General features: G+C 40.8%; 3 protein-coding genes and 1 long non-coding RNA gene across 5 annotated transcripts; 2 read left to right on the top strand and 2 right to left on the bottom strand.

Moving 5' to 3' along the window:
• Positions 1-622: 622 nt before the first annotated feature.
• Positions 623-2,029, bottom strand: LOC126615357 (protein translation factor SUI1 homolog). Its single transcript, XM_050283182.1, has 2 exons — positions 1,897-2,029; positions 623-1,137 (listed from the first exon to the last, which is right to left on the bottom strand). Exon 2 carries the CDS (start codon positions 1,092-1,094, stop codon positions 753-755), a length of 342 nt encoding a protein of 113 aa, XP_050139139.1. The 5' UTR covers positions 1,095-1,137; positions 1,897-2,029; the 3' UTR covers positions 623-752.
• Positions 2,030-7,383: 5,354 nt separating this feature from the next.
• Positions 7,384-10,032, bottom strand: LOC126617104 (uncharacterized). The gene is made up of 8 exons (XM_050285162.1): positions 10,028-10,032; positions 9,494-9,942; positions 9,056-9,424; positions 8,913-8,983; positions 8,733-8,846; positions 8,494-8,649; positions 8,305-8,415; positions 7,384-8,226 (listed from the first exon to the last, which is right to left on the bottom strand). Exons 1-8 carry the CDS (start codon positions 10,030-10,032, stop codon positions 7,384-7,386), a joined length of 2,118 nt encoding a protein of 705 aa, XP_050141119.1.
• Positions 10,033-10,118: 86 nt separating this feature from the next.
• Positions 10,119-13,240, top strand: LOC126615358 (uncharacterized). Its single transcript, XR_007620787.1, has 2 exons — positions 10,119-11,956; positions 12,846-13,240. It is a non-coding gene; the product is annotated as an uncharacterized LOC126615358 (long non-coding RNA).
• Positions 13,241-18,445: 5,205 nt separating this feature from the next.
• LOC126616480 (uncharacterized protein At4g14342-like) lies at positions 18,446-21,120 on the top strand. Of its 2 annotated transcripts, XM_050284545.1 has the most exons (5): positions 18,446-18,600; positions 19,496-19,581; positions 19,684-19,807; positions 20,303-20,462; positions 20,801-21,120. In XM_050284545.1, exons 1-4 carry the CDS (start codon positions 18,595-18,597, stop codon positions 20,459-20,461), a joined length of 375 nt encoding a protein of 124 aa, XP_050140502.1. In that variant the 5' UTR covers positions 18,446-18,594; the 3' UTR covers position 20,462; positions 20,801-21,120. The 2 variants fall into 2 exon arrangements, with proteins under 2 accessions (XP_050140502.1, XP_050140503.1); XM_050284546.1 differs by lacking the exon at positions 20,303-20,462.
• The last annotated feature ends 21 nt before the right edge of the window (positions 21,121-21,141 follow it).

Here is a 21,141-nt window from a genome sequence, read left to right as displayed (position 1 = left end):
AAGTGTTAGAATTGAGAAGGCTGTGAAAAAAGTGAAAATGACCATGTATAAATCACTTTCCTAAATGAAGGCTTCCTTGTAGAAGGATTTGTAGGAAGGGAGGTGGTTTTACGCAATTATTTTTAGCTTCTCGCACATCTATTTTATTTTCAACTTCTGAATAATTAACAAGATTAAACAAGGACGTGTAAATTTCTCTTGTAAGCAATGCTATAGTTTTAATGTTGGCAGCTCAACCGTCGAAATAATTTGCACCATCAGATCTATGTCTCTCGTCACGTAGTGAGTTTATTAGTTGGTTTAGCCAATCTATCTCTCTCGTCACGAGGTGGAGTCCTCGACTTATTATTAGCTAGTCTAACCAGTCTATCTCTCTCGTCGCAAGGTGGAGTCCACCTATTATTAGCTAGTCTAGCCAGTCTATCTCTCTCGTCGCAAGGTGGAATCATCCACCTAATGACAAATAACAGACGACATTTAGAAATCCCAAACAAACCATTAATATTTACAGAAAAAACATTAGAGTTGTTTAACAATGAAATCCCATAAAATTGAACTGAAATCCTCATCAACCAACAAAAACGGAAGCAAATTAACAAAGACCAGCATCATGCATCAGAAGTCCATAAATTCCACATTGTATAGACAATTCTGTTATTACAAACCCAGAACATCCAGACAAGCCAGGAGGTTCTGGGAGGTAGTAGCAAACTTAATACAACGGTAACAAACTCGACTACAACTCCAAGTCCTCAGAAGCCATGAATCTTGATCTGATCCTTCTTGACAATCTTGGCCTGAACGAGAAACTGCAGCACTTTCTTGCGCTGATCGCCTTGGAGCTGAATTATCTTGCCGAGCTCTTTGTCCTGAACAACATTCCCGTTGCAGCAGAACTCTTTCTTAAGGTCCTTGAGGATCTTGTCGTAGTTGAAGTCCTTCTTCAGCCCTTGAACTGTCGTCAAGCACTTCTTTCCATTTCTCTGCTGCACCCGGACATGCACATACTCCTTGGCTCCGGGGGCATCCGCGTCTTTGGCTTCGGCAAAGGGGTCAAAAGCAGTTGGGATCTGATCGTCGTCTTGTTCAACCATATATGTACTTTGCCTTGACTTGAGAAATCTACTGCAAATTCAGCTGCACACACACAACAAACAAAACATTGTTAGCCCTCCTGCCATGCCCTGCCCTCCACAAATATTGCTTCAATACCAAGTTACCAACAATCATCCAACTAACCCGGATTATGGACACACGAAATTCAATTTATAAACGATTAGCTCCATCTATGCCATGAATTACAATGACAGTTTTTGTTTATTTATCAATTCGTAAAATCGAAAAATTATTGGCCAGAAGAGGTGTATACACCACCCTTCTTCCAATATGCAATGAACTTCGTAGAAAAAAAGAAACTTGTTATTAGCACTTCAATCAATAAATGCATCAACCCACAACAAAGCTCATGGCTGCGTTTAAATCCTCCAAAAACCAAACGAGTGAGCGTAAAGAAAATGATTTTTGCACACCCACCGTGTAGACATATGATTCTGTCCTTGATTCTCCAATCATTCATTCAATCCAAACGCCAGAATAAAGAAAAAAGGTGTGCATAAATCACATCCCAAACATGAAGAGCATAACTTAATTTGTTCATGCATGAACTTACAACATTTGGTTCAATCAAAGATGTACCAAAAACCAGAAGGTAACAAAACCCCATATGATATGACAGATTCACAGAAGCATCAATATTTACAAAGACACAACATAGCATGATATGATATCCTAAAAAATCACACGACAAAGAATAAAAACACATAACTTTAAATTTCTTTGTATACAAATACAAAAAAATCAAAGAAAGAAAAACAAATAATTGGAATTGGATCGTACCAAAATAATAGAAAGATTCTCTATTTGTCGGGAAACCTTACTCGACGAACAAGCTTTGGAGGAGACGAGGATGAAGAAATTTGGAGTCTTGGGGTCCTGATATATAGGCCTCGAGAGCGGTTGGCTGTAGCACCTGCGCCACAAATTCAACAAACCATGGTTAAGCTGAGGTCGGATTCATTAGTTGTACAACTGGACGGACGAGATCGAGTGTCTGTTAACTTGAGCGGTGTGATCAAGCTGACGTGTGTGATTACTGATTAGTGGATTAAAATATATTTTTTAATTAGTTAACCTTTCCGGGGAACGCGTACAATGAACGCACCCAGGCTGGCAAAATCCATGCAACTATGCAAGTGCAAGGAAAGCAACTTTAGAGCATCTTCAAAGAAAATATCGAAAAGTTCATATCTGTAATAACGATAATAAAAGATATTCTTAATCTTTTTCAACTGAAATGTCAATTCCTATGTGCCATGATATGAAAAGGCAGCAGAGGAAGTTGCTGTCAAATTTGATAGCGGCTTCAAATCTATTTTTAGTAATTAATAAATATTTTTCATAATTTTTATACTTGTCTTTTGTTTCAAAATACTAATTATAACTATAAAAAGTAAATAATAGTTTAAATAATAGTTTAAATTTGACATATCGGTTGTAGAATAAAATTTATAAAAAAATCAATGTGCCATTTATAAAAAAAAAAAATCAATGTGCCACATAAGCTTTCAAATTTAAATTTTATGTTTAAACTTTGACATCTTCTTCGGAAAAGGTCTTATAGGCAACATGTTTCTATGTTATTATGGCATCCGGTCAACAACATACTGTTATTTGAAATTGGAATATCATGTGACTATTTCATATAAGTTGTTCTTAATAAAAAGAGAAATTTATTCACTATTGTCTTAGCGTTCTATTTAATAATATATTATTATTTAAAATTCAAATATCAGTAATCGTTTCACGTAAATTGTTCTCAAGAGAAAAAGGAGACATTCGGTGGGAAGAAAGAAAGGAGGGTAAAGCGAGTTGGGGGCCACGACGAAGAATCCAGAACATTTGAGTGGATATAATAAAATGGGAACAAGAGGGTTTATCCAATTGGCAGATCAAGATACGTGTGAATAATTGAACTTAATGGTTTGGTGGTACCTACACAATTGGATAAGAAGTAAAGACTGTTTAAATCCTTTTTTTTTGGTCAACTAAATGCCGGAACCTTTATTAAACACACAACATAAATTTACTACTGACTCACGTACTAAATATACAAATAAAAAAGGACCAAGAACAACCTAGATCTCTGCTACAGCCACTTCCACACCAGAAAATCCCATTCAGCAACCAGCTTCCACGCTTCAGACAAAGCATCCCCACTTCGATCGCTTTTATTAGTTGAGAACAGCTCTTCAATCACAACCACAACCTGGAAAAAAACCAGCCATGAAGCATGTGGAGATCGACATGCAACGCTGCCAAAGGCAGAGAGAGAAGGTGGTGGTGTAGATAACACTCGAACCAGTAAGAACACCGGAATTCGATACACCGACTCGATAAATCGCGACGAATCGCGATGAAAAGTGGCTACAAATTGAATTGGAAATGACCCAGAAAAAGGGATGACAAAGAATTGTGGAGAACAGACTAGGAAAGGGAAAACACAGTAGAAAATCACAAGGGGAAAAACAGAAGGTGTTTGGGATAAAATCTGAACTTTGGGCCAGAGAGAAAGCCGGCCCAAACCCAAGGCCCAGAGGAAAACTTAGGAGGCAGGAAAGAGGCTTTCGGCTGGGCACAAGTTACAAAGGCCACCTGCTTACCTGCTCAAAGACCACAGGGGGTGGGTCATTCAGTCACTGCACAGCCCAATAAAGTACTTTATTGGTGGCATTCATGTAAAAAAGCTAGTGAGTCATCACCAAACCGCATTCGGGCAACCGCTATTGCTACAGGAACCCAAGCTGAAGTCGTCTATAAAAGGAGGAAGAGAAGACAGAATTAAGGACACTCAAACAAACAAACAAAAGCCAAAACTCCGCTCAAGCCAGATTTGCCTTCAACGAAGCTGTAGTCAGCACAAGCCTTCATCCCATTCGGGATAAACCTTCCCAAACCCCTGTAATAGCTCTGCTACCTTGTTCATGGTGGTATCGATTCATTTTGTATCCTCTTCTCCCCCGTCAACCCCTCTAAAAGCTTTCAGACCTCTGACAGAGCCACAAAGATAGATTTTGTAAGAAGTTCAGCCTTGGCCGATAAGGTTCAAACTTACCCGACTATCTTTGCTCTGTCTTTGTCTTTTCTTTCTTTTAAAAGCACAATAACATGTTATATATTCCCAGTTATATACAAGTTATTTCTAGCAAAGTCATAATGAAAATGAGTCTTCAGCACTTGGATCCGATCTGAATCGTGTCAGAGTTCAAATCAGATCTAAGTCTTAAGCCCGGCGGGCGTGTAATTTAAAGATCAGTTTAAAAGTCCTTGACCTCAAGGCATAAAAAAGAACTCTATGTGGACTCAACCCATCCACGACAATCCTTGATAAGCGAGAAGTCCGAAGTTACTTGGGGCGCAAGTAATTAATCTATTTCTCCGTTTTGTTGCTATTATATCTTGATTCGTAGAAAAGGCTTAGGCAGGGAGTGAATTCTGATAGAAAGCCTCAAGGCCTACACCTAAGGCCCCACGAAGGCATCTATTTAGCTTCATTTCATGTTGTGGTCTAGTTGGTCCGAGTATAAGGATTAACTCTGATGGGAAGCCTCAAGGCCTATACCTAAGGCCCTACAAAGGCACTCATTTGGGTTCGTCCTACCTCTTGGATTCAGATAATCAAAAGTATAATAGTGATAAGACTCTGGCAACCATAAAAGACCAAATATGATACATCCAAGCGCTGGTTTAGTTTGACAGGAAGCCTCAAGGCCTATACCTAAGGCCTCACAAAGGCACCTGTTATATCTAACCTGGTTTCTCGGGCGTATACATATTCAATCAAAGCTTAACACCCATTCAACATCTGCCATACTGAAGATGGCAGTGGCACGCCTGAGCACGACAAAGTTAATCTTGATTGTGAGCCTTAAGGCCTACATCTAAGGCCCCACAAGGCACCCTTTCAAATTAACTCTGTCATTCTCTTTCAGAACTGTCCGACGAGCCTTGCCCGAAGTGTGTCTTGCCCGACCAAGATCTGCCCGACAAAGGCTTGCCCGAGCGAGCCCGAGAAGAAAGCAGAAGTACGACAGATACCCTCAACCGACGCCATTTTCCCAGGGGAGCTGTGTGCTCGTCCGCCAGGAGATTCCTGCGACGAACATAGTTTTGGCACGCCCGGTGGGATAAGAAACAGCTGCACTTCTAAGATCTTACATGTCCAAAAAGAGAAGCTATAAACTTGCCAAAAAAGAAGCCAAGAAGGATCTTTTCCAGATGACAGAACAATCAGAAAATCCTTTATCCCCATCCGGACAGGTGGTCTCAGGTAGTTCGACTACATCTGAGAAATCACAGGGGAAAGGGATTAATGAAGAACTGCAAGTTACAATGATCCAAGTGTTGAAAAGCATGGAAAGAATTTCCTTGGAGACTAAGGGAGAAGTAAGCAGACTCTGTATGCTTACAGGAAATCTACAAAGAAGGCTGGATTTGGAGTTATCTACTCCAAAGGGTGCTCAAGGAAGTGGAATGAGTCCAGTTGTTATAAGAAGTGAGCCAATCATTCCTTTGTTTCCACTACTAGAAGAAGAAAATGATAGGGGAAAGAAGAAGGTGATACCTGAAGGAAGTCAAGCAGTGATGGAGTCAGCTTCAGAAAAGGAGTTTCCCAGCTTCCCATTATTATCATTTAATAATAGGAGGCAGAGTGAACAAGAAAGAATGAAGTTTGGACTGCCAGCCACGGCTGGAGAAACTAGCGGGAAAGAAACAACCATTACTACGTCAGATAAACCTCTACCTTATAGGCCACCCCCGATGGTCAACAAAGGTGGAGGATCTAACTGGAGAAAATCTGAAACCATGAGGGAAGCAAACGCGGGCAATGACCGGAGTCCGAAGATTGAGTCAGCTATCCATGGCCAGAATGATAATTTAGCTACTTAGCAACTAAGAGAAGAATTGGCTGAGTTAAGAAGAACGGTGATTCAAAACGTCCAGCCTCGAGTTCGTCCAGTATTCAGGGTTACCTACCAGAAGCCATATCCTGAATATATCGACGAGTTAAATCCATTCCCTCTTAATTTCAAGATGCCCGCATTCCCGATTTTCACAGGGGAAGATAGCAGTGTGTCCTCCAGAGATCATATTTTCAAATTTTCTAATCACTGTGTGGCGTATGAGGACAATCCAAACTACAAATTGAGGTTGTTTGGAAATTCACTAGCAGGATTGGCATCTCAATGGTATTCTCTATTACCCCCCAATTCCATTGCTAACTGGGGGCAAATGGAGATGGCTTTCCATGAACAGTTCTACAGGATAGAGCCAGAGCTCACCATTAATGATCTGGTAGAAGTGAAACAATATGATCATGAGTCCACCGAAGATTTTATGATGAGGTTCAGAAGGACAAGGATGAGATGTCAGTTCCCTGTCAACCAAGCACAGCTCATATCCATTGCTCAAAGGGCTTTAAAATTACCTTTGAGAAAAAGGTTCTATGATGCACAGTTCAATGAGCTACAAGAGTTGGTGATTGCTGCTACTAAGTATGAGAGGCTGTTACAGGAGGAACAGCAGGTAAAACATACTTCCAAAACTCCTCCGTTCTACAAAAATAAAGCTACTATTCACCATGTAGAGGTAGGGGAAGCCGGACCCGAATGCAAAGATGATCATGAGGAGAAGAGTATAGATGTGTGTGCTGCTGAGATGACCACACCCTTTAAGCCATTGACGATCAAAGGGTTAGTCCAACCAGTCAAGGACCAGAAGATCGTGATGAATGATGGTGGGTTCGTACCCATGAAACCCCCAAAGTATCAAAGTTATTCTTTCGATCTAACCAAGGCACCAGAAATCTATGAAGAACTTGTGCGGGCAAGAGTCATTTTGCCCGACAACACCAAAAAGATGCCCAAGCCCGAGGAACTCAGGGGGAAGAAGTATTGTAAGTTGCATTATACCTTCAACCACTCTATAGTCAATTGTGTCCAGTTTAGGGACTGGGTACAGGATCTGATAGTAAAGGGGAAGTTACTACTCGATTCACCTCAGGCTAGTATGATGGTGGATACTGACCTTTTCCCCGAAGCTCCTATTAGCATGATCGACCTCGTTTTCAAGGAGTCGGGGTTATCAACAGAGTAAAATACCATTGAAAGGACCCGGGGGCAGGGGCTAAGATTGCCAACAATAAAGATGGAGGAGAAAAGCAGGCAGGCAAGAGGGCATAGATTTGCCTGAGGCCTATCCAAAGGGAGCAGAACAGGAGGAATGTTACATATCCATTCTAAAACAAAAAGAGATTACAAAGTAATTCTATTCCAAAAACTTTACATCTTCACATAAGGTGATTATTCTAGAATGGTATGTTCGCATGATGGTAAAAATCCTATTTGGTTCAGCCAAAACAGTATGGCTGTTTACAAGTTCAGACTTGGTTTGCTCTAACTCTAAAGTCGCTTTTTCCACCCCTTCGATCTGTTGCTCAAGGTTATCCAGAAGAGTTGTTTGCTCCGCCTTAAGGATCATCAGTTGTCTCTCCAACTTCTGAATTTCAGAAGAAACAACTTCAATCCGTTCTTTGGTCTGCATACTCTCTTCCATCAGCCGACTAACTTGGGTAGAGGAGCTCGATTCTCTCTCTATGAAGCATTTTGCCCGGTTAGCCAGCCGGTCTGCTCTCTGATGTTGCTCCCTGAAGGCCCTCAAGTTTTCAAAGAAAGAAAGGAAAGAATCATACTGAGGCTTGGATAAGCGATCGTTTTTTAAAAACTCAGTAATGACTCTCTCGAGGTCACAGAGAGCCTTGAGGCTAAATGATGCAGTGAATTCTTTCTTTGCCCATGTTTGAAAGATTTGTTGCTGCTCCGAAGACATAGATTTTGTTGAAGCCTGCTTTGAAGACTTCAACCGCGTCTCAAGTCGCCCGAGTGCTTCGAAGAGTTTGGGTAACTTGGCAGGATCAAAGAAGGAAGGAGAAGGGTCCGGCATAACAGTTTCTTCTGGTGAGATAATGCCTATGGAGGGGGCAATTTCTGTTTGTTCAATCGGTTCATCTCTAGACAGGGAGGTGTCAACATATCCAGAGGAAGAAGGAGGTTGAAAGCACCTTGGGTTACGGGCCATTGGAGGAGGGGAAGTTTCTTTTGGGGAAGCTCGCTACAAAACTTCAGGATCAGGACAAGATGAACTATGCACAAGTCGAAGCAAAAGAGGCTTTGGAGAGAAGAAAGTTACCTGACTTAACCCCGGGGTTTCACCAGAGAATGCACTAACTCCTTGTCGAGGTGAAGATTTTTCACCACCAGCGACAGATGGGAAAGTTGTGCCTGAACCTGTGCCTACATCCTGGTTGTATCCGAAGAAAGTAGTGATGATCAGCAAAAGGTCACCAGAGGAAGAAACAAGAAGAAAATATTCCAGCACCTGAGGTTGATTTTGAGGAGAAGAAGGAGGTTCATCGACCGTCTGGCGAGTAAGCATTTGCGAAATAGTTGTGTCTAAAGCTACAGGGATCTCAGGAACTATGGGTTCTTTATCCAAGACCACTGACGGGGGAAGGGGTTCATATCCCGAGGATGGCTGCAAAGAACATGGATAGGAGTTACTTGGGTAGCAATGTGCAAAGTTGAAATAAAAAAAAAAAAAAAAAAAGAGTAACTTACCAAAGTATCATCCTCATCCACAAAATGCAATATGATTCCTGTGGAAGGATCAAATTGAGAAGAAGGGGTTGCATCTAGGGTAGGTTGCGGAGAAAGACTTTCTTTCCTTGTAGCCTAAGCCAAATTATTCAAAATTCAGGAAGGTTTGAAAATAAGAAAGTATAAAGATAGAAGTCATACCTCTTTAGGCGTAGCAGCCCTTCGTGATTCCTTCTTAGAAGCAAGGGTTGACCTTTTAGAAGCTTGAGGTCCTGTTGAGTGATAAAGGGATAATCAGATAAGGGAAAAAGGTAGCCATTTGATCCAGAAGAGGAGAGACTCACTGGAAGATTGTTCTGTCTCTTTACCCGCTTCAGAAACAGGAGCAGATGAGGCTGCTGGTTTAGGAGGAACGGTGACTCTTGCCCGCTTACTCTTTCGGGTAAGAATTGGTCGTGTGGTTGCTGAAGGAAGTGCCGGATCAGAGATTATGGTTTTAGTTATGGCCACCCTCTTTCGTTTAGATGCTTTGATCGTATCCTTGGCTATTTCTTTAATTGTTTCTTCGGCTCCTGAATCCCCAAGAGATTCTGAGACGTCTGTCCCTTCCCCGGCTTCCCGCCTTTCAGCTTCTGCTGCAGCACCATGAAGAACTGCGGCATCAGCAGAATCATTCTCTGATTCGATGGCTTCGGATTCAGTATCAACTGAAGCTGCAGAAACAGGTAAGAGTGAGGAGAGTAAACAACAAGGAAAGCAAAATCGGATGGGAAGAAAGTCACCTATTAGGAGTAATCGGTTTTTCTCTTGGATCATATCTTTCCAATTTGCAAGCTCGCCCGAGCTAGGATATGATTTAAGAGAAAGCTGGCTAAAAATGCGATCGTGGTTCACTTTCAAATCTCCTCCGTATTTTCGAGTCCACATTTCCTCCCACCAAGAGGAAAACAGCGAGGTACATTCGAAATTAAGAACAACGGAATGTCGGGCTGCTTGTCTCATCACGTCCAAACTACGGCGGGCAGCTCGAAATATCGCTTCAGAATGAGTCTGTAACCGAAATGAAGTGCCACAATGGATGGAGTCGAAGAATGGGACAGGTATGGATTGCCTAAATCCTAATTGCCTGCTGCAGAAGTTAGGATGATACACCTCCAGGCCTCGATCATACCGATTTCCCCTGACCCCCCAGGCCAAGTCTCTTGGCTGAATACAGCTGATAAACTTTTCCCTGCAGAAGGGAGCAGCATCCTCACCAGGGGCATCTTGGAAGGCTTGGTCAGAAAACCAAGGATATCTCCTCAAGACCGATGCACCCCATTCCAAGTCTGATCGAGTCCTGCAGACTCGGAAAAAGTAGAAGCATGCAAAGGTGGAATGATCTACAGGAGGAGCTTCAGCCAGGATTCGGGCAGGAGCCACACCCTCTGGAAACTCTAGATTAATAGCCCGAAATTCTGGAAAATACCATTGTAGCCAAATCTGTATCATCCAGATGGGGCCGTTCAAATTGGTTTCAAAGGGCTCATCCCGGGTCATGTCAAAAAGAAGGTGATAGAGATGGGAGAGAAGGAATGGACCTGTGGCAACGTCATCAAAATTGTGAAGAACCTCTACCAAGGGGATCCATTCTACCCGTACCCCCTTGGATTTGTTGGGGAAGACGTGTTTGTTAAGCCAGTAAAGAAGAAAGTACATATGCTCTTGATCTTTGTCGGCTTGAGGAGAGCCTGCCCCGAAGTTCTTCTTGACAAAAGGGATGAATCCTTTAAAGGAGGTCCCATAACTTTTGAAAGTAACTGAGTTATAGCTGAGAGGAAGGAAGTAGGTGGAAGAACTTGAGCCCCCGGTGGTAGAAGATGGAATCCAATCTTGAGTAACATCTATCACCCTGCCCGATGGCCTCAACCTGAAGACTTGGGCCATATCAAGAATGGTGGGAGACATGGGACCCATACGGAAATCGAAGGTGTTTGTGCCCGTATTCCAAAAGAGGAGGGCAGAAGCAAGCAATTCGGGCTTAGGGGTAATTGAAATCTTCGAAAGCATAATCAGTTCGTAGATGCCGTTACTCATCCATTTCTGCTTGAAGGAAGGTTCCAATTCGTCAATCCACTGGGCCCAGGCAAGATCATTCATCAAGGGAAAGCCTCGACGATGAAGAGACCACTTAGAAGAAGAAATGCCCGAGTCGGCCAAATAAGGATTTGGGGTAAACCAGTTTCCCCTAGGCATATTACTTTCTACTACTGAAGGAACCCGAGAAATCCAGGCAGGACCCAAAGATTGAACCCCATGCATCTCAAAGAAGAGTTCAGAATGCAGACCTGCCCGCGGACGATGCAGCCCGTTGAGCAGACGGCGTAGAGTGGCAATTCCTTCACCAGACTCGTAGGATGGTAGGGTTTGGCCGGATCCTGAGGCCATTTAATGAAGGCCGTGGGGAAGAAAAACAAGGAGAACGGTAAAGATGCAACCTCGTCGGACAACGAGAAAGAAATGATGGAAGAATTGGGGAAGTTTTGTTGTATCAGAGAAGGTTTTCTTTTTACGAGACACAGAGAACGGAGAAGCTCACTCACAAGGGTTTTAAGAATTCTAAGGGTTTAGAACAGGGGTCTCTTTCAATTAATGTTGGCGCTTGGGATCCCAACCTTAACATCAATTGAAGGGGGCACTGTTTGGGATAAAATCTGAACTTTGGGCCAGAGAGAAAGCCGGCCCAAACCCAAGGCCCAGAGGAAAACTTAGGAGGCAGGAAAGAGGCTTTCGGCTGGGCACAAGTTACAAAGGCCACCTGCTTACCTGCTCAAAGACCACAGGGGGTGGGTCATTCAGTCACTGCACAGCCCAATAAAGTACTTTATTGGTGGCATTCATGTAAAAAAGCTAGTGAGTCATCACCAAACCGCATTCGGGCAACCGCTATTGCTACAGGAACCCAAGCTGAAGTCGTCTATAAAAGGAGGAAGAGAAGACAGAATTAAGGACACTCAAATAAACAAACAAAAGCCAAAACTCCGCTCAAGCCAGATTTGCCTTCAACGAAGCTGTAGTCAGCACAAGCCTTCATCCCATTCGGGATAAACCTTCCCAAACCCCTGTAATAGCTCTGCTACCTTGTTCATGGTGGTATCGATTCATTTTGTATCCTCTTCTCCCCCGTCAACCCCTCTAAAAGCTTTCAGACCTCTGACAGAGCCACAAAGATAGATTTTGTAAGAAGTTCAGCCTTGGCCGATAAGGTTCAAACTTACCCGACTATCTTTGCTCTGTCTTTGTCTTTTCTTTCTTTTAAAAGCACAATAACATGTTATATATTCCCAGTTATATACAAGTTATTTCTAGCAAAGTCATAATGAAAATGAGTCTTCAGCACTTGGATCCGATCTGAATCGTGTCAGAGTTCAAATCAGATCTAAGTCTTAAGCCCGGCGGGCGTGTAATTTAAAGATCAGTTTAAAAGTCCTTGACCTCAAGGCATAAAAAAGAACTCTATGTGGACTCAACCCATCCACGACAATCCTTGATAAGCGAGAAGTCCGAAGTTACTTGGGGCTCAAGTAATTAATCTATTTCTCCGTTTTGTTGCTATTATATCTTGATTCGTAGAAAAGGCTTAGGCAGGGAGTGAATTCTGATAGAAAGCCTCAAGGCCTACACCTAAGGCCCCACGAAGGCATCTATTTAGCTTCATTTCATGTTGTGGTCTAGTTGGTCCGAGTATAAGGATTAACTCTGATGGGAAGCCTCAAGGCCTATACCTAAGGCCCTACAAAGGCACTCATTTGGGTTCGTCCTACCTCTTGGATTTAGATAATCAAAAGTATAATAGTGATAAGACTCTGGCAACCATAAAAGACCAAATATGATACATCCAAGCGCTGGTTTAGTTTGACAGGAAGCCTCAAGGCCTATACCTAAGGCCTCACAAAGGCACCTGTTATATCTAACCTGGTTTCTCGGGCGTATACATATTCAATCAAAGCTTAACACCCATTCAACATCTGCCATACTGAAGATGGCAGTGGCACGCCTGAGCACGACAAAGTTAATCTTGATTGTGAGCCTTAAGGCCTACATCTAAGGCCCCACAAGGCACCCTTTCAAATTAACTCTGTCCTTCTCTTTCAGAACTGTCCGACGAGCCTTACCCGAAGTGTGTCTTGCCCGACCAAGATCTGCCCGACAAAGGCTTGCCCGAGCGAGCCCGAGAAGAAAGCAGAAGTACGACAGATACCCTCAACCGACGCCATTTTCCCAGGGGAGCTGTGTGCTCGTCCGCCAGGAGATTCCTGCGACGAACAGAAGGAACAGAAAAGAAACTGCCACCGACTACAGCCAGAGCTAGGATCGATGACAACGTAAAGTGATGAAATTTCAAACACTCACACGAGACAGTGAGAAAGGCTCTCAAGCATAGAGAAAGGAAAGCAGCGTGTAAATCTTTCTAGCCGGCTAGTTAGATAGCCATCAATTTCTATGATCTAAATCGGGCATATTTTGCCTAATGGGATTCATGTGACTAATCTTGGAATGTTGTTCTTTAAAACTCGAGAAATTTAGTATCATCGAAATAACATGAATCAAATTAGGAGGATCTTTCTGCACCACAATTGATAAAATTATTCTAACGCTATTATGAAAGGGGGTAATTTTGTGAGGATGTGAAACTTTTTTATCTTTACATCCTCATAAATTTGAGACAAAAAGTAATTTTTTTGGATAAATACTTGCTAAATGCATGGGTAAAATTGTACTTTGACGTGGCCTAGCGTGCCCATATTGTCACGCCCCGATCCCAACGTACGTCCAGAATAGACACGTGACGTCACCAAATACCTGTATCTAACATTCTCCGCCTTCGGAATATGGCAAATCACAACTCGAGAATCGAATCGCATAGTAATTTTGCGTATTCTTTGTGGCTGCATCTAATCTCCTTTTTAGACTGCCTACGTACCCTCATTAGGGATCAAGCCATTTGTAATTCGTTATTCTACTTCAATCGAACAATCAACACGTAGACCACTATGTCTCAACATAATACCACAATTCAATCATGTAGCACCTCAAGGAACATTTAACAAAGCCCAATAATAATTTTTTTAGTCATCTAGTCATTCATCCACCCATAAGCGTTCCAACACCATCCAATTATCACATAAATCAATAATCAATAGAACTTGACAAACATAAAATTCCTAGACTCAAGGTAACATAACAAACCCACATGAAAAAAAATCATGATTTCCTTTCCATCCTTCATATAAATCATTAGGACTCAACATAATATCTCAATTCACAACATACATCATATTTAAGAACCGACAACGCACAAAATCATTCTCTAGCCACATTAATTACCTAATATGGTCAACATAATAACAATCATTCCCATATTTTCTAAATTCATAAACTATGAAACCATAATTGAATCGTAGAAAATCTCGAAGGAATCCCATGGACGTACAATTGCTTTTATAATTCAATTCACAATATTCTCAAAACCATTATTCACAATATACTAAAACGAAGGCTAGAGTGACACGGTTAAGCCAAACCTACTCCTCCGAAGAATGGGATTTCGGACCACTCAATGATATCCAACCCAAGATACGATTCCGGACCATCACTCAATGGAATTGTGGAGTATAAGGGATTCCAGACCATCACTCAACGGAATCCGAGTGGATACGATTTTAGACCATTACTCAACGAAATCGTGGAGTAGAAGGGATTCCAGACCATCACTTAACGGAATCCGAGTGGATACGATTCCGGACCATCACTCAACGGAATCGCGGAAGGCCAACACCATAATGTACGACGGCTCAAAGAAATGAGACAAGCACATGCTACTTAATTTACCAAAGCTCAACAAAGGGAAATTAGGCACAATTACTAAATTTAGAACTAATAAACGAAGTGGAAATGAAACAATATCGAAGCAACAAAATCCCATCACAATGGTTAACGGTCCACTCCTAGCCTTACATTTCATCACAACATACCAATCATACAAACCAACCCATATTTCAATTATACACGTCAAATCTCACTTCTTGAACATAAATTGATGGCTAAGTATTAAAAATAACAATTCAATAAAAAGAAACATATTTATAAAACCAAGACATATCCTCACAGGATAATAATTATGAAAACATGGGTAATCACCAATATAACATATATTAAAGTCACTCACATTTCTTCACATCACACTAATCCCTATGAATTACAACGTAGTCTCCCACACCATCAACTTCTCATGGCCACCAACTAATATATCACACAAACATATAAGTTCTACAGAATATTTCAAATAGGATTCTAAGATCACATAGCCATAAATTTATCATACTTATCATTCACATTACTAGAAATAATTAAACATCCATATATCATCATTATCATCAATACACAAGCCAAATCATGTTTAATAAACATAAGTCTATGGCTAAATATATGAAAAATCACATTTCAATAGAAATCATATTTATAAGTCCAATGCACATTTACAAATGATATTAATATAAGAAATTAAGGTAATAACCGTATCACAATATTCAAGTCACTCTCCAACCAATGTAGGTCCACTAGACTTCACGTAAGTCTCCCGTAGTACTAAATTTTGTATTGGGAATGTTTCGAGACATGTTGACCAAAAGTCAACTCTCGGTTAAAGGTAGGGTCCACAATTCAGTCCGGAAGATCCACACATTGGATTTTGGATCCGTAATTTCCCAAAGTTCAAATTATGCTTCTAGAACAACATACTAAATTTCCATCGCGATCTGACGGTCAGATCTCCACCAATTACTAGAATTAAGTGGCGGTCAACAATTTATTTTGCCAACTTAGAAATCCAATTAGGGAAGATCCGTACGTTGGATTCTCGATCCGTAAGTTTTTATGATGCAAAAATATTATGTTCTATCACGCATTAAGGTTTGGTGACGATCCAACGGTCGGATCGTTGATTCATATTTTGACCAAGTAAGGTATCGTAATGAAATTAAGTCCAAACAATCAAATTACGTCATACGGATATCAATTATGAAACCAAGACATTTATTTGAACTTAAAAGAATATCGTCAGCCCACTGGCCAGGCCACCATCGCATGCGCCGCCGCGGGTGGCGGTCGACCATCCCGACTTACCGGAAAAATTCAACTATTTTTTAAAATTATCAAAAATTACAAAAATGAAGATCTCTAAGAGTAGAGCAAAATTTATACCTGTGGCCAAGTCCAATTTGGCTGGGAAAAGCTCCAATTTCACTCAAATCCGCCGGAAACCCTAGAAATGGGTGTGTCTTGATTCGTCCTCAAATCGACTTCGACGCTCTAACCAATGATTGGTCATTGTTCCTGAGCTCCATATAAGTACATTAGTGGTAGAAATCGAAATAAATCATTGCAAAAGTGACGGATTCACCGCTGTGGTGTCCCCGGAACCCACGGTTCCATTCTTCGTGATAAAAGCCCAAAACCCAGTCGATCTTTAGTGTAACTTGAAGAGGAAGGTCCGGGATGATGAATGGTGGTGATAAATGGACGCAATTCGCCAGAAAAAGGGCCAAAATCGCATCGAAAAATGAAAAGGGACGTGGACTGAAGTCAGGTAAGGAATCGGGTCGAAAATGGGATCCGGTTGGGTGCCTTTCTTTCCCCTCATTTCCCATCCTTTCCTCCCTCTCTGATTCGTCACTTCCTTCCTCTTTCCTCTTCTGATTCGTCCCCCTCTTCCCTCATTTCTCTCCCGCACCTCTTTTTGTTTTCTTCTTCCTCCTCCATCCAGCCACTCCCCGTGGCTTTTTCTTTAATTTTTTTTTCTTTCTCCTTAATTAATTTAAGGGAAACTTTTTAATTGTAGCTTTTTCACCTTGATATCTTTTGAATACACAATCTCAACACTCTACCATTAGTATAAATTCCAAAAAAAAATATATAATAATTCCTTAATACACATACGTAGTTTGCAATAGTGAAAACCAGGAATGAGATTTCGCACATATCACCTCACGTGATAGACTCACGTAAAACAATCTGATAAGCCACCCCACTTGGCAGAGTTGGGGGCCAAGTAAAGGGCCTAAATGGACTCATGTCTCTCGTATTTATCCATTGTTGGCTAAATGAGCAGAATAACGTGGCGTTAAAACCAACCATTTAGAAAGCTCCATATGTGCCCTAATGAGTCACCTTCAAATTCATGCCTGAATCTATTTAAAGGCATGCATACACAGAAGAAAATTAGTGCTTGAGAATCATTCTCCTACAATTAAATCTAACTTAAGTATCATATAGCATTTGGATATAGCATTTGGCTCACACACACGGGTATGGATGTTATAAGGCCTCACTTATCTTTTCTTTCTTGGTTGCAAAGACATTAAAGTAGTTTTATGCTTGTGTAGAATTTGTTCTCTACAATAGCGACCATGAAATAAATTTTAAACTTTGGATATCCAATGAGGTGATGGAGCTTTGTTTATGCGTATATGAGTGGGTTCAAAAAAATATAAACTAAACAGTTTATAAGGCCTTTTATAGTAGGTCGGAAAAGTGAGTCTGACACCAATATATTAGATTCATATAGGAATCACTCCTATAGTGGGTAGGAAAATTTGAGTGTGATATCAATATATTGAATTGATGAATTTAATACGAACTCAGTCTAGGGGGTAAATTGTAATTTTAGCCCCTAAACTATCACCCAATTGGATACTCTTTTGTTCTCTCTCCCAGTCTTCGTCACACCTATCCTTCACTCATTGGTTTTGGCCAGCAACTTGGAGCCGTTGCCGGCGAGTGGCGGTGGAGTGGTGGGCTGGGTAGACGGGTTGAGGAGATCGGTAGGCGTTTATGGCCAGTTAGGGGTGGGCACGGTTTGGTTTTGAGTGAAACCAAAATCGAAACCGAATTTTTTTGCGGTTCGGTTTGGTGCGGTTTCAAACGGTTTCGGTTTGGTTTTTAGGAAAAAAATGTACAATTTGCAATTTAACATATTAATAAGCATTTCCCAGTAGCAATAGGAAAAAGACATTTGTTATATAAACAATTAGCATGTTGCATGCAGTTGTGATGTTAAAACATGTTTGTGCAACAAAAGGGTGTCCCGTACAAGGTATAACATAATACAAGTTGAATAACTTTGAATTCATTGAACGTGAGCAAAACTTTCATACTAGAATATGTGATATCATGCTTCAAATGAGTGGACTTCATTAGATCATTGTTCGACTCTTGATAACAAGATCAGTCCACCCTTGTACATATATGTGTGTGATGGTATAAAATGACAAAGGTCCTTCAAGTTAATGAACGAAAGAAAGTGATGAATGATGATATTCCAGTGTGGTTGAGTCCAGACTAAGTGCATGGATTCTAACAAACAACCAATTAAAATATGAAATTTAATATGGACATTTAATTAAAAGTTTATTAATATTTGCGGTGAGGTTCGGTTTCGGTGCAGTTTTCAAAAGCCAAAACCAAAACCAAACCGTTTTCTATGTTGCGGTTCGGTTTCAAAACCGAAACCGTTCCAAAACTGCAAAACCAAATCGTTCGGTGCGGTTCGATTTGGTTCGTGTTTCGATTTCGATTTTCGGTTCTAAGTGCCCACCCCTACGGCCAATTTTTCTGTGGGTGAACTTAAAACTAAAGGGTAAATTTGGAAGTTTAGATGAATAAAAATTTAGCTGGGTGTATTGGGTGTACTCATTTAAAAGTTGGGTGCCAATAAAGGCAACCAAAGTTAAACGACAAAGTGTACTTCCCAACGCTTTGCGGGTTTACATTTGGAGTTGCAGAGTCGTCTTCATAACGGTGAGCGTGATTCAGTTGAGGTGGTTGTTTCTTCTCGTTTGCCAATATGCAGGTAACTACATATGAACTTTAATTTCTCATCTCAAATTGCGATATTATGGTCCAGTTCTTGCCTAAGTAGTTGGTTAAAACCCTAATTTTCTGTTAGTTTCCTGATAGAGAAGAGAAAGAAAATCAGCATAAAACCCTAATTTCATCACATAGAACTCTAATTTTCAGTATTAAGTATCTCCAAGAGCCTATTCATTTTTTTGTTAAATTGGCTGCTCTGTTGAAAAACTATTTTAGCTTTAACTTAACTCTCCAACTCTCCAATCTTAAACCCCTAGTTTTGCAAGTGGTGGGTTGTCATGTGGTTAGGTTAGGGCATTCCTCTTTTAACCCGCTGCGTCCTGGGCTCGAACACTCCCCCTCCTCCTTAGAGTAGTTTGTGCTTGTGCTAAAAAAAAACCAAGGGGTTGTTTGATACCCTTCTTGGACTTGTTTTTGAAACTGATGAATTTTAAGTAATTTAGCTACATTCGTCATTTTTTAAAACAAAAAATGGGATCCAAGAAGGATACCAAACAAGCCCTAATATTTTGTTACTTTTCAAGAGAGAGAGTTGAAAGGTTTGAGAGTTTTAAAAGTTTTTTGATGTTTAGCTAAAATTCTTTCTATTTCTCTTATGGAGTGAGAAGACGTGACACAGAACCCAGCACAATGGCGTTCTAGGATTCATATAGCCGACCCCACTTAGTGGGAAAAGGCTTTGTTATTGTTGTTCTGTTATGGAGTGACTATTCACTATGTTAGAGTGCCATTTAAAGAATCTCTTGAAGTAAGGTTTTGTTGGGTTTTTGCTATAGTTAGCTAATGTTGTTTTAAAAGAATCTCTTGGATATGCTCTAATACTTGAAAGTAGTAATGAGCATGCTAATTGTTTGTTTTTCTTGTATTGGGCTCAGGCCAGTGATAGGTTCAACATCAATTCCCAGCTTGAACATCTTCAAGCTAAATATGTTGGGACTGGGCATGCCGATATGAATAGATAGTGAGTATATCTTTCCTCTTTTAAAAAAATTGCAATAATCTTTTGTATTTCTGATTGGGTTATGTGTTAATTTTGAAATTCTTTTTCCTTTGGAATGTCTAGTGAATGGGCCGTGAATATCCAACGTGATAGCTACGCATCCTATGTTGGCCATTATCCAATGCTTGCTTACTTTGCTCTTGCCGAGAATGAGTCCATTGGAAGAGAACGCTACAACTTTATGCAGGTTCTCTCTTGCTTTGCCGCTTTTATGACTTTGAGGACATACATTGGGTGTTTCTCTGTACTTATTTTTACCCTGTTAGTCTGGTTATGTTTTATTGGATTGTTACTTCTTCCTTGTATTAATATCCCATGTCTGCTTTGCCTCTGTAATCTGTATGCATGTGACATTGTCATTGTTGAATACTTTCTTGTATGTGCTTATCGAGTGAGGATTTTTATTCGAGGGTTGTCCTTCACTGATTTCATGGCAGAAGTGATTGCAACCTATTATTGAATCATGTGTTATCTGCTAGATCATGATATAGAACTCTTGAAGGAGTGGAGTGCTATTAGTTCTTTGGAATGAACATATAAAATTAAATTATGTCAAAAATTGGTGCCTGATATGCCTTCTAAGGTTTGAGGACCCGTCAGCAACCAAATGCTTGCCAAGAAAATCATGAGGCAAGGCCCTCAAAGTAAGGGTTTCACCTTTGATGGAATTTTCTTTTAGCAGCTTGTGGAGGCCTACCTAACTCTATGGCGAAGCAGCGAGGGTTGTCCGGAGGCGTCAAAAGTGGCCTCGGAGCGCAGTGTTAAGGTTTTAGTTGTTGAACGCGCAACCAGAGAGGAGAGCTATAGGAGCAAGACTGTGTTTGGACTGGACGCTGTTTAAGGTGAAGGTTCAATTGATCTTGCCTTGTAGGTAGGCAGCGCCTCGAGAAAGACCATAAACATAAAAAAGAGGAACTCAAATGGAGATTCTCAAGACTATCGAACTGAACTAGATACCAATAACTCTAAAAGTTAAAGTTTCTCTTGACCTGAAGCTGCTTTTGATGTATGCCTGAGTTAATGAATTGGACCTTGTTAGTTTGTGTTAACAAGAAGCCAAGTTGATCCCACTCAACTATTTGGTTTATGTGGCACATGCGCGTGCGTTTTGTTGTAACTTTTCGAACCGTTATACTTGTCTTTATGATTTTTGAATTGATTTTTTTTCTTTGTTGTGCAGAAAATGCTTTTGCCATGTGGTCCTCCTCCGGAAAGAGAAGACGATTGATTCTATATTGTCATAAGAACTCACCGCTTTATAATGATTATCGAGAAAGACTTATATGGAACGGGTGCACTACCATTGTGATGTCCCATTCCAATGAAACAATGGCATGCGTAAGGTTTTCAACACGACAATGTTTTATTGGATCGGGATCCCACGTGACAGCGAACCTGTTCTATCCCGTTTGTTGAAAAAAGAGATCATATATGACTGATTGTATGTACTTGATCTTTTCAATTCATGAATCTAATGCCTTCTTGTGGCCCTTATACTTATCCGTATTCGTTCATGTTAAT

Source organism: Malus sylvestris, chromosome 3 (genome assembly GCF_916048215.2).
Source record: "Malus sylvestris chromosome 3, drMalSylv7.2, whole genome shotgun sequence".
Classification (NCBI taxonomy): Eukaryota; Viridiplantae; Streptophyta; class Magnoliopsida; order Rosales; family Rosaceae; genus Malus; species Malus sylvestris.
The sequence above is the reverse complement of the archived record's forward strand: the minus strand, read 5'-3'. Positions and strand labels throughout refer to the sequence as shown.